This window comes from Petaurus breviceps, unplaced genomic scaffold, assembly GCF_028583685.1.
Source record: "Petaurus breviceps papuanus isolate PSGF00001 unplaced genomic scaffold, PetGlider_PUasm1.0 186, whole genome shotgun sequence".
Taxonomy (NCBI): domain Eukaryota; kingdom Metazoa; phylum Chordata; class Mammalia; order Diprotodontia; family Petauridae; genus Petaurus; species Petaurus breviceps.
In genome coordinates, this window is record NW_027185798.1 from 43,548,482 (window position 1) to 43,560,253 (window position 11,772).

General features: G+C 50.7%; 2 protein-coding genes across 3 annotated transcripts in view; one reads left to right on the forward strand and one right to left on the reverse strand.

The window, feature by feature from the left end:
- TAFA3 (TAFA chemokine like family member 3) overlaps positions 1-2,141 on the reverse strand; it is a 10,135-nt gene extending 7,994 nt beyond the window's left edge. Inside the window, exon 1 of the mRNA XM_069090350.1 lies at positions 1,657-2,141. The gene's annotated coding sequence lies outside the window, so the exon portion shown is untranslated. The remainder of the gene's footprint in view (positions 1-1,656) is intronic.
- Positions 2,142-5,540: 3,399 nt separating this feature from the next.
- PPM1J (protein phosphatase, Mg2+/Mn2+ dependent 1J) lies at positions 5,541-11,456 on the forward strand. Of its 2 annotated transcripts, XM_069090352.1 has the most exons (10): positions 5,541-5,890; positions 7,125-7,239; positions 7,645-7,941; positions 8,378-8,490; positions 8,780-8,864; positions 9,504-9,622; positions 9,855-9,918; positions 10,112-10,219; positions 10,498-10,649; positions 11,138-11,456. In XM_069090352.1, exons 1-10 carry the CDS (start codon positions 5,571-5,573, stop codon positions 11,283-11,285), a joined length of 1,521 nt encoding a protein of 506 aa, XP_068946453.1. In that variant the 5' UTR covers positions 5,541-5,570; the 3' UTR covers positions 11,286-11,456. The 2 variants fall into 2 exon arrangements, with proteins under 2 accessions (XP_068946453.1, XP_068946454.1); XM_069090353.1 differs by lacking the exon at positions 7,645-7,941.
- Positions 11,457-11,772: the final 316 nt, after the last annotated feature.

Below are 11,772 nucleotides of genomic sequence, written 5' to 3' on the forward strand. Positions count from 1 at the left end.
GAGAGAGAGAGAGAGAGAGAGAGAGAGAGAAACTTGAGATTGAGTATAATGTTAAGGGGCCAGGAGAGAAGAGGAAGATACTTGTGGGGTCGTGAGATGCTGAATATTAAAGTTAATCAGGCGAATCCCTCAGATGCCGAATCCCTGGGCAAAATTCCCAGGGGTCCTAAACCATTCTTGCTCCTTTCCTTTACCCTGAGAGGGTATATGTTTCCTCTTTTCTCAAAGACCACCGGTCAAATGCTTGATCCTCATCTGAGGGCATCTCCTCTCCCCCTCCCACCAATGGATGGGAAATCTAGGGAACCAGGACTGAGAAATTCTTTATGACTACCCTAGGGTGAAGAGGGTTGTGTTTCTCCAGAGATGAGGGGATAGAATAGATTGGAGCTGTCTGGATAATCATTCTTGTGGAAACTGAGACATAAATGGAGCCAAAGAACAGAAAACACCTGATCCTCTTCCTGGTGGAGACCAGTAAAAGAATTGAGCCCCTCCCCCTCAGGGACCCTGAACTGGGTTCTGCTCCATCTCTTCCCAATTCCTTGTCGGATTTCTGATCACTTTCTCCTTGAAGGATAGATTGAGTTAACCCCACTCCTGCTGTCCTCAACTCTATTCTAGAGGTCTAGATCACACAAGGTCTCTGATCCCCAGAGAGTAGAACCCCCAATAGTTACTCTTTCTTTCAAGGGATCCCCTCTACATAACACACACACACACACACACACACACACAGAGGCTAGGTGGCAAGCATTAAAACATAAAGATGATACTCAAGACCACAAAGCTGGGGGAGTAACCCTGGTGTTTTTGTTCCCAGTACCAAGTGAGTAGTGGATTGAGTCACTACCTTGCCATAGCTGGTCAGACTTCACTTTACCCCTAGTAGGAAGACTATAGGGTATTTTGAAGAGAGGGAAGAGAAAGGCGGCTGGGGGTTAGGAATCCTTTTTTATTTCCTTTTTATTTGTGGGAGTTAACATCAACACAGTTTGGTAGGTAGGAGGAGTTCTGTGGATCGGAAAGGCCACTCTGCTAGGCTCTGGTCACTTTCCCCCTCTACCTATAAATAGTTTCATTTTGATTATGTCCTATACCCCTATTCTCTGCTGGCCTATTCCCCCAATTTTCACAATGCACAGGAATGCCTCCCTCCCAGCTCCAAGGGGCCTTAAGCTATTCCTACACTGAGGGAAGGATGCTGAAAGGAGATGGATTGGTGCCCTCGATGGAGGCCTTTTGCAACGGTCTTCCTCCGCCTATCCACTCACTCTCTCACTAACAACTGGAGAAAGTAGGTTCTCCTTTGGGGGCAGGGGGCTGTTTCCGCTATGACATCGAAAGATTTGGTTCTACTTATGCCTCAGTTTCCCCTCCTGTCTCTGAGGGGTGATGCTCGTGGCACCAAATCCCTACCCAGGCTCTGAAAGAGATAAGACCCTCCTCTTCTCTTCCTCAGTTCCACACATCATTACTAACAGTGCCCTACCTTACAGAAAAAATTCGGGGTTAGATATGGGGACATCAGGAACCCTCAGTCTCTTCCCAGCCTATGGGACAAGACTCCCTCCACTTTCCCCTCCCCCTCCTTGTCCCAGCCCCTCTAAACACTCTCCCCGATCTCAACACCTGGGACATCTTCGTGACTCGTACCTGTGGCCGCTTCTGCCCACCGAACCAGAGGTCGCCCCCTGCTCCTACTCTCGAGGACCAAGGACCTGAGAGCCTGTAGCCGGGACCGGGCCGTTGCCGCCCTGCAGTCGCAGCACTGCCCGGCTTCGTTCCGTCGGCCAGTGTCTGGAACCTCTGGACGTCTGTCACCAAGTCGTGCGCTCTCCGGGCATCTGGGCTCCAGCCGGGCTGTCTTCGAGGGCGCCGTTCCCGGGGCACTGGGGAGTTCCGGGCCCAGCCCAGCTTAGCTCTGCGGAGCTCTGCTTAGCTCTGCGGAGCTCGGCTCACCTCCCTCTCTCTCTGGTTCTCCCGCCCCAAAAGGCTAAAAAGCGCGCAGCCGCTGCGTTATCTGTCCGCTGCGTTATCTGTCCGCTGCGGGCCGCCTCCGCTCCCCTAGCCCTGCACCACCGCCAGCAGCTTTCTACCACTCCTGGGACAGCGCCGGGCACAGCGCAGGGGAACGCAGCGCAGCGCCTCCGAGCCCCGCTAAGCCGCGACAGCCCCAGCCGGGACAGCGGGGACAGCCGGACAGCGTCTGTGAGGGGGCGGCCAACGGGGACCAGGTAGCAGCGGCCTCTGGCGGCCACACGAGGAAGGAGGGGACTGGGGAACACCTCAACCCCCATCCCCTGCCAGTTCTCAGTCCCTTGCCTCTTGCTCCCGTTTGCTAGAAGTCATCTTTATTACCAAGCTAGTTGAACTCACACTGACAAGTTCGAGGGAAAGATACCCCCGTCTCCAGGTCCCAAGGTGTGATGATCGCTAAGGTCCCTTCCAACTCTGAAATGACACCATTCTTTGGTCCATTCCTGGATGCGCCCTCGGAGCGGTGGAGGGAGGGGCAAGAGGTGTTGACAGAATTGGGACTAAGGGTAGACAAGGTAGACAGTCACCCAGGGTGCAACATGGGGGCGGGTGTGCAAAGAGGGACTTAAGTGTTACTTTTTATAGACGTGTATTTTTAATGCAGTCCCCCAGGGCTTACTTAGGAACACAGCTGTGAAAGACTTCTTTCCTGAGTTCTTGAAACCAAAGAAATTCCTCTTTTAAGAAATAAAATTGTAGTCATACTTTCATGAAGACTAGAAAAAAGAGGGAATGGGGAAATCAATCTGTAAAAAAAACTACTCTGTCTAGGGCAGGGGTGGAGAACCTTCTTCCTTGAGGCTACATGTGGCCCTCTAGGTCCTCAAGTTTGGCCCTTTGACTGAATCCAAACTTCATAGAACAAATCCTCTTAATAAAAGGATTTGTTCTGTAAACTTGAGGCTGCTCCCAAGGACCTAGAAGGCCACATGTGGCCCAGGCGGCAGGTTCTCCATCCGGGGTAGATCTTACCAATAACTTGGTCATAAGTCGGGTTGTGGGTGAATGAGGCTGGCTGCCCAGAGACACCCTATAGGACTGCACTAGTCAGCAGCCAAAATCAGAACTAACTAGTAAAAGGCAACCAAGGCCCTCTGGGGCATTGATAGGCTCTCACCTTCTTCTTACACTGACTTTTCCAGTCCCTTCCCCATGGAACCCTGGCCATTGTACCCCTAGACTCTGGTCTGCCTTCTGCTAAAAACCTCTTCAGGGTAGAGTTAAGATTCTGGGTTTGATTGCAGCTTCAGTCTGGTCATCCTCTGGGCCTCTTCAGCTGATCATACCACCCTATTTCCCTCCACACCCATTACTATCTTCGACCTCAAGCAAAAAGCTTCCTAACTATGGGAGGAAACCTGACTGATGAGCAAGTTCTTTGGCTTCTAGGAACCACATTTATCCTTCTGACATAGTGCTATTCCTAAAGTACAAACAAGTCTGACCAAGTCATTTCCCTACTCAATAAATGCTAATGACTCCCTGTTACCTCTAGGATCAAATAAAAACTCTCTCTGGCATTGAAAGCTCTTAACAACCTAGTTCTTCCTACCCCACCACTCTTCTCATCCATTATTCTCCTTCCAGCACAGTCTTGGCTTACTTGATGCTCTCTCTGTTTCCTTACTCCATGCCTCATTGTGGCCCATGCAGAGAATATCCTGCCTCTTCACCTCTCCTCCTTTTAGAATGACTGGTTTTCCTTCAAAATTCAGCTCAGGTATCTTTTACCTCATTTTTAGTGGGTAGATGGGGCAGCTTGGCATCACGAATACTCATTTTCCAGAGTTGAAATCCTCCTCAGACATTTACTAGCTGTGTGATCCTAAGCAAGTCACTTAACCCTGTTTGCCTCAGTTTCCTCATCTGTAAAATGATCTGGAGAAGGGAATGGCAAACCACTCCAGTATCTTTGCCAAGAAAACTCCAAACAGGGTCATGGAAAGTTGGACATGACTGAATATTCTAAGTCTACAAGGTCCTGCCTATGTATATATATATATATATATATCCCTTGTAGTTAGGTAAGGAATGTAAAGCATAAAGAATGGCTGGGTAACACAAGAAAGGAGGGAGATGCCCCAGAAACACTGAATAATAAGAACTAGGGTATTTCTGGAAAATTGACATACAGTGACATTCTTATCTATGCCTTCAGTTCAATTCAACAGACATTTATTAAGATCTTTTTAGTTGGGGGGGGGGAAGAGGCATCATGACTTAGTGGTTAGTGGGTGCTGGCCTTAGAGTTAGGGAGACCTTAGCTCAAGGCCAGCCTTTGACACTTCCTGAGTGAATGACCCTGAATAAGCCATAAACCTTCCTGTATCTCAGGCTAAATGGTAGAAAATTTGTGATACCTATTGTGGAGAAAGTTCTCCAAGCTGATGAAATCACAGATCCTTTGGGTGTATATAATATATATATATATATATATGTATATGTATACACATACATATACACACATATATACATATACACACACAAATATATACATATGCACACACACAAACACACACACCCCATCCTGACTGTCCCTGCTGTTCTGATTTTCTGTTCTGCACCTGTTTTGCTGTCCTTTTTCTCCCCCAACCAAAGATGGTTAGCTTGGCCTGTAACTCCCTCCAGTGGTAGTTACATGACAGGCTCAATGTCCCACTGAATTTACTTTTTCAGTTATCACCTATACTACTTCCCCCCTAAAAAAAACCTCAGGTCCCCTTAGATCTCTGATACTGGGGAAATAGAGTGATGTGAGATTATGGCAACCAAGAGGAAAGGAGGTAGCTAGGCTTAGAACTTGGGAGTGGGGAGGGAGGGAGTGATAGCAGAGCCCTTGCCACAGGAGGTGGTCTGCATGGGAAAGGGACCATAGGGGGACTACATGTACAATTAATTCACTAATTCAGGTTAGTCTGCTCATTTTCAAAGTCATTGCCTTCCCCTCCTCCCCCATTGTCCCCACACACATACTGGTGTAGTCTCAGAGGTGTTGTCACACCAGATCACCAGGCAGCCTGCCCCACACCCAGAGGTTGCTGACACTGAATTCCTCAGGGCACTGAGGTAATCTGTTCCAACTCTCTGCCTTCAGGAAGGTACCCCTCCAAGTCGGATGTAGCCTATTCTCAGAGAATTCCACTAAAAAGCCTCCTGGATTTTCCCGAACTCTCTGATTTCCAGCTACTCAGAAAGGGGCTTCTAGTTGAAGTCTGGCCTAGTACAAAGGAGACCTGGAGACCCAAGCCACTTCTTACAAACAGATGACCCATTTCCCTTCCCAGGTCAGTGAAGGGAAACTGAGGTAAGGGAGGAGGCAGCAAACAGGACTAAGTGATGCTGGCGGTGATGCTGCTCCCCGGCTGGTCTGGGAGAACCGGAAGCTAGTGATGAAGAATTAGCTATAGCTTAGAGCTCACCCCGATCCCGGATCAGTAGCGCTGGTGTCAGCACCTCCCTCCCAGAACCCTCAGGGGGTGGGGCGCTCTGGGGGCGGGACCAAGGCTGGGGGCGGGGCCACGAGTAGCAGCATGCTAAACCGAGTGCGTTCCGCGGTGGCGCACCTGGTCAGCTCCGGGGGCCCACCCGGGTCTGGGTCCAACGAGCTCCCTACCCCAGCGACGCCCGACCCCGTTGCTCACCCAGTGACACCTCGGAGCCCTCCTGCGGGGACCGAAAGTGGAACTAGGGCATTTGGGGGCGCTGTGGAGAACCGGGGGACTTCCTCTAGACCGACCTTCTTGCAGCTGAGTCCCAGGGGGCTACGACGAGCCGAAGACCACGCTGGCCGGGTCGTGCAGAGCCCCCCGGATACAGGCCGCCACCTGCCCTGGAGAACGGGCTATGCCGAGTGAGCCCCCAGCCCTGACCCATTACAGAATGGTTTCTTGGGGGCCCGGACCCCAAGATACTTCCTCTTACCTCCAGATTTGTCCCTGAAATCCTGACATTCGTTCTCCCTTCCTCCCCCCGCCCCTCGGACCCCCATCTCTTTTGGGGATGCCCCGACTCCAGAAATCTCGGCTCCAGGCTGCTATCCCCAGAGTCTCACTACTCAGGGACCCTGTCACGGCCCTCACTCTTTTCTGGGATTCCCTGGGCGGGGAGGCAGAAGGCGAGGCTGGAAAACCTGTATATAAACTGGTCGCTTCTCGGCTCGCTAGCTGGCAGTTAGATAAGTGAGCGCAGAAGAGAAAAACAGAGGGTTTATGTTAAGAGAGGAACTAGGCTGGAGCCCCTCCTGCTCGGACTCCTGGCCTCAGAACCGACATTCCCCTCCCCCTCCACACCCAGAAATAGCCCAGGACTCGAAGTTTCAACCTTGCTCTCTTGGTGGGGGGAGGTATCGGGAGGTGCGGGGGGCAGGTGGAGAGAGAGGGGGAGCTGGATAGCTAGCCAAGGCTAGCTCTTCGGCCTGGGGAGTTAGGATCCGGGTGGGTTCCCAGCCTGGGATGCATTTTTAATATCTCTGACGGGAAAGCAAAAGCTTGAAGTGAGATGGAGGGAAGGAAGGGGTAGTGTTATGATCGCCCCCATTCCTCCTCCCATGATCATTCCCAGGTCAAATGGGCTGTGTGCTATGGGCATACTGGAAGGGTGTCTTCCCCTCACCCTATAATTCCTCTTTTCTTAACTGAGTTACTGCACTTCCCCATTTTGCAAAGGACCAGAGACTGTTTCCCGTCCCATTTTCGGATCTGTAGCCCAGAAAGGGTTTGGTTTTCCTTCTGGAAGATATGGGAAATAGGACCCGAGGAAGCAAAATTTCCTGTCCATTCTTCTATTCCCCACTCCCATTATTAGTATTTCCTTAAAGATCCCTTCTAACTGAAGGGACCTTCACCTTTGTCAAAATGAGGTAAGGGGAGATAGTATGAGGAGCTTCTGTCAGATGGGAGAGTGGAACCCCCAACCAAAGCTCTGTGTACACTTCCCTTCCCTCCACTCCTTGTTCCCGGCTTTGGCCTGTATCCCAGCTCTGACCTTTCAACACTTAGCTGGCAGGCTGAATGCGATGGGGGAGGGAGGTTCTTCTGGGTCCCTGGCAGTGTGTCCAGCCTGATGTGGTCAATCTGGCCTGGCAGGGTCATTAACGCAGGCAAGAGTCGACATAATGAGGACCAGGCATGCTGTGAGGTGGTTTATGTTGAAGGCAGACAGGCCAGGATGGGTGGGCCAGGGAAATCCATCAAGGACCAGGTGAGTTCCTCCTGCCCCTGACCTTTCCACTGTTCTAAAATATGAAATCACTAGGGAAATGGGTTTGTTCACCTTGGCCCAAACTGTAATTTCTCAGATTTTACTTTCTCATCTTCGGCTTTTGATTTTTTTTTTTTACCTGCTGTTTATTTGGATTTTTTTTTTAAGTCCTAGAGTTGGCCTTGATCCCCCTTTTAAAAAATTCTTCAGTTTCCATTTTACAACATCTGAGTACTAGTTTGACCTTTGGCCTTGATTCTATCTAGTCTCAGATTTCTGACCCCTAACTTTTGGCCTGGCCAAACTGACCTTGATGCTTTTTTCTGATCCCATCCTTTATTGACCTGATTTGGTCCCCTAGAAATTTCTCCTACCCATCTCACCCTCTCCATCATTTTTCTTCAGGGCCACCAGGGTCTCTACTTCCACTATTGGGGCCTGTTTGATGGGCATGCAGGGGGTGGGGCAGCAGAGATGGCCTCTAGACTCCTTCATCGACATATTCGGGAGCAGCTTCGGGGCCTAGTGGAGATTCTGCAGGACCCTTCTCCACCCCCTCTCTGCCTCCCATCCACTACTGAGGCCTCTGCTTCCTTGGAACCCTCATGCCCTGGTGGGTCACAGTCATGTTGGCCATTGCAGAAAGAGGTGACCCACGAGAGCCTAGTGGTGGGGGCCATTGAGAATGCCTTCCAGTTCATGGTAAGAGACAAGAAGAGTATTTGGGTGGGGAGGGAGATACTTAAGGCCTCATGAGGAGTCATGGTACATCTGGGAGAGGAGGACAGATGCTGGTCGAAGGTATCAGACTGACTGACCCCTGTTCCCAAAAGGGAGAAGTCCAAAGAATCTCTATGGGCTCAGCCTTAGAGAGAATTGAGGAAAGCGAGAGGAAGAGGTTTGCTTTCCTTTCCCCCTGCTCTGTGGATTTCATTCATTTCTGTCTCATCTTCCTTAAGCAGAACCTCACCCCCCCCCCAGCCCCCAGCATCGTACACCTTTGTCATGCCAACAATGCAGTCAGGTTGAACTGGGGGTGGGGGCAGATATGGGTCACAGTTCCTCCCTGGGGCTGAGATGATCCTTTTTATCTCCAACTCTCTGCCTTTACACTTCTCCTACTATTCCCTGATGGCAGGATGAGCAAATGGCACGAGAACAGAGGAATCAGTATGCAGTAGGGGGTTGCTGTGCCCTGGTCTCGGTCTACCTCCTAGGGAAGATGTATGTGGCCAATGCTGGAGACAGCAGGTATGGTGGGGCAAGGAGAATGGAGAGGAATCTGGTTTTAGGGGCTAAAGGTCAGCGACTGAGAACAAAGGAACTACCCGATTAAAGAAAGCAGGGGAGATATGGGAAATCATATATAGCAAGGGGGTGGTACCTAGAGACAGAAAAAGTGTGGGGGAATTCACTGGGAGAGAGGCTGGGCAGGGCATGGGTTGAGCAATAGGTCTGGGGAGGTCTGGTCAAAGCCTCCTCAGCCCTGGACATTGGTTTGATCTTGAAGTTGGTTTGGCATTCCCTTTCCTCCTCCTAGGGCGATCATTGTCCGAAATGGGGACATCATTCCAATGTCTCGGGAGTTTACCCCTGAGACAGAAAGACAGAGACTGCAACTCCTTGTAAGTGAGACCCAATCCTCATTCTTCCCCTGTACCTCTCCTGGACCTCAGTTTCCCTAGGCCTTTTACTTCACACACAGACTTTAACTCAGTTTACTTCTGCTGTAATGAGTAGCTACCCTCTGGGCTGAGGAAAGTCTACCTTTGACTTTGGGAGGAACCTTTGACCTTGAAGTCACATGTGGTCCTTGGGTGTGGCCTTTTGACTAAGTCCAAGTTTTAGGGAACAAATTCCATTATTAAGGGGATTTGTTCTGTGAAGTTTGGATTCAGTCAAAGGGCTGCACTTTAGGACCTAGAGGGACTCGAGACTGCAGGTTCCCCACCCCTGGTCTAAACTGAGATGATGATGTGATGGGAAGAAATGTAGGCCATTTCAATTTTATGTTCTTCATTCATAGTTGAGGAAGGGGGGGATTAAGGTAAAAGATAAAGGGAGGGAAGATCTGCTGGCTGGGAAGGAGAATATTTTGGTCTCTGTGAGGAAGTCACACGCTGCTGTTCCTGAGGACAAATTTATCTTGCACCGATAAATTATGTGCAAGAGTGAGGGGATGATGTAACACATCCCCAGGACCCTCCTGACCCCCGGTTCCCTTGGGTGCTACTTGCTCACCAACCCCTGCCACAATCCATCAGGGATTCCTGAAACCAGAGCTGTTGGGCAATGAGTTCACTCACCTCGAGTTTCCCCGGAGAGTCCAGCCAAAAGAGCTGGGTCAGCGAATCCTGTATCGGGACCAGAGCATGACTGGCTGGTAACGCTGCCTTTCTGCTGGTTATTGTTTGGTCCACTCATCTCCCCACCATTGGGAGGCCCTTTCCTTGGTAACCCAGGTGCCTCACTGCCCTGGGCAGAGGCTGGAGGTTGGTTGTGGGGACACATGTTCCTTTCCCAGGGAACCTGAGTGACAGTCAGGGTGGCCTCTACGTAGAGGGATGAAGTAGCTTGATATCTGGGCAATACTTCTCCTGCTTCCCCGTCCCTAGGGCCTATAAAAAGATTGAACTACAAGATCTCAGGTTTCCCCTGGTTTGTGGAGAAGGCAAAAAGGTAAAGTCCCACGAGGAAGTGGGTGTGTGGTAGGTAGGGGGTGGATGGAGGGAAGGACATGGGACAGGGGGTGGGGGCCACAAGGAGATATAATCAACAGTCTTTTATAGAGTTAGAGAATCAAAGTGTGTACAGATGGTCCACAAGGCCTGGGTTGTGAGGAAGAATTTAAATTTGTGCCCATTCCTTTCAGGCTCGGGTAATGGCCACTATTGGAGTGACCCGGGGCTTGGGTGACCATAATCTTAAAGTGGCCAGTTCTTCTCTGGCTGTCAAACCCTTCCTCTCCTGTTTCCCAGAGGTGAGTTGCATCAGGTCTCCCACCCCCCACCCCCACCCCTGAACCTCCTTTTTTGAGCCCCTAACATTCCTCTTCCCATGATTCTCAAATCTTACTACAATTACTCTATTGAATTACTTGTCTAGAAAATTTTTCAAGGGCCTCCTTTCAAGTTTTACACAATTCCTATCCCTCCTTAGCCCTTTCTCCTGCTCTCCTGATTTTCCCACCTTCCACCCCCAGTGACTCTCTATATGACTCACCTACCTACTTACCCACCCCATCCTATACTTCTCCAGGTACAGGTATATGACCTTACCCAGTATGAGCACTGCCCAGATGATGTATTAATCCTGGGCACAGATGGATTATGGGATGTCAGCAGTGACAAAGATGTGGCTGCCACTGTGGACAAAGTACTGTCCAGCTACGAGCCCAACGACCCCAGCAGGTGAGGCTGGATGGAAAAGTGACAGAGGAAAGTCAAATTCTATGCCTCCATGCATGTTACTTGCCTGTTTCTCAAGCACTGAACTTGGCACCAGAAGGCCTGATTTCAATTTACCACTTGGCCACTCATTATCTTGGTGACCTACAGCAAGACACCTAACTTGCTTTGGTTTGGTCTCCTCACTTGTAAAATGGGGATAATACAAAATCTCAGCTCTACTACTGTTTCTGAGACCTTGGCCAAGTCACTTGATTTCTTTAGCCTTGGGTTTCCTTATCCATAAAAGGACCAGACTACAATCTCCAAGATCTTTGAGCTTCTCAATGTTATAAGTCATAATTACAAGTTTACATAGGGTTGTTGAGAGATATAAATAAGAAAGCCCTTTGTAAGCTGAAAGATGGTACAAATGTAAGGTACCACCATCATTATGATCATTGCTTTTATCATTACATGAAGGTAACCAGAGTAAATGTGTGTTCTGGCAGGTACACTGCACTGGCCCAAGCCCTGGTCCTGGGGGCCAGGGGCATCTCCAGGGAGCAGGGCTGGCGGCTCCCCAATAACAAAATGGGCTCTGGCGATGATATTTCTGTCTTCGTCATCCCACTAGGGGGGCCCGGCAGCTATACTTAAGGGGCCTAGTCCCCTCTTCCCTCAGCTTCTTCAGACTCCGGCTCCTCCCCAGCCCAGACCTTGAGGCTGGTTCCATAATAGTCTTCTGTAGTACTTGCCCTGGGCAGGGATCGTCAGCCGGGTCTATCGAACCCTGGGCTGTGTGTAAATAAAGCAAACGGACCCCCAGAACTGCGTGCGTCTCTACTTTGGGGAAAAGCCGAAAGCGGGAGGGGATTGGTCCTCAGCAGAAGGAAGGCGATCGGGGGAGTGACCTACAGGCCGGCCTCCCTCCCCGGCTTTTCCAAGCCCCCACCTCCCCTTCTAGACCCAGGTGCGGACTCAGGCTGAGCTGGCCGCGGGAGGGCAGCCGCCGCCGCTTCCGGACCCTACCCCGCCCAGAGCTTCTCCCAACTTTCCCGTAGTCGCCCAGAGGCTGTGCCCCGGGGCACCCCAGCCCCAAGTCCGGGCATCTTTTCCCGGGCCCATTCCTTCTCCCCTTAAACCC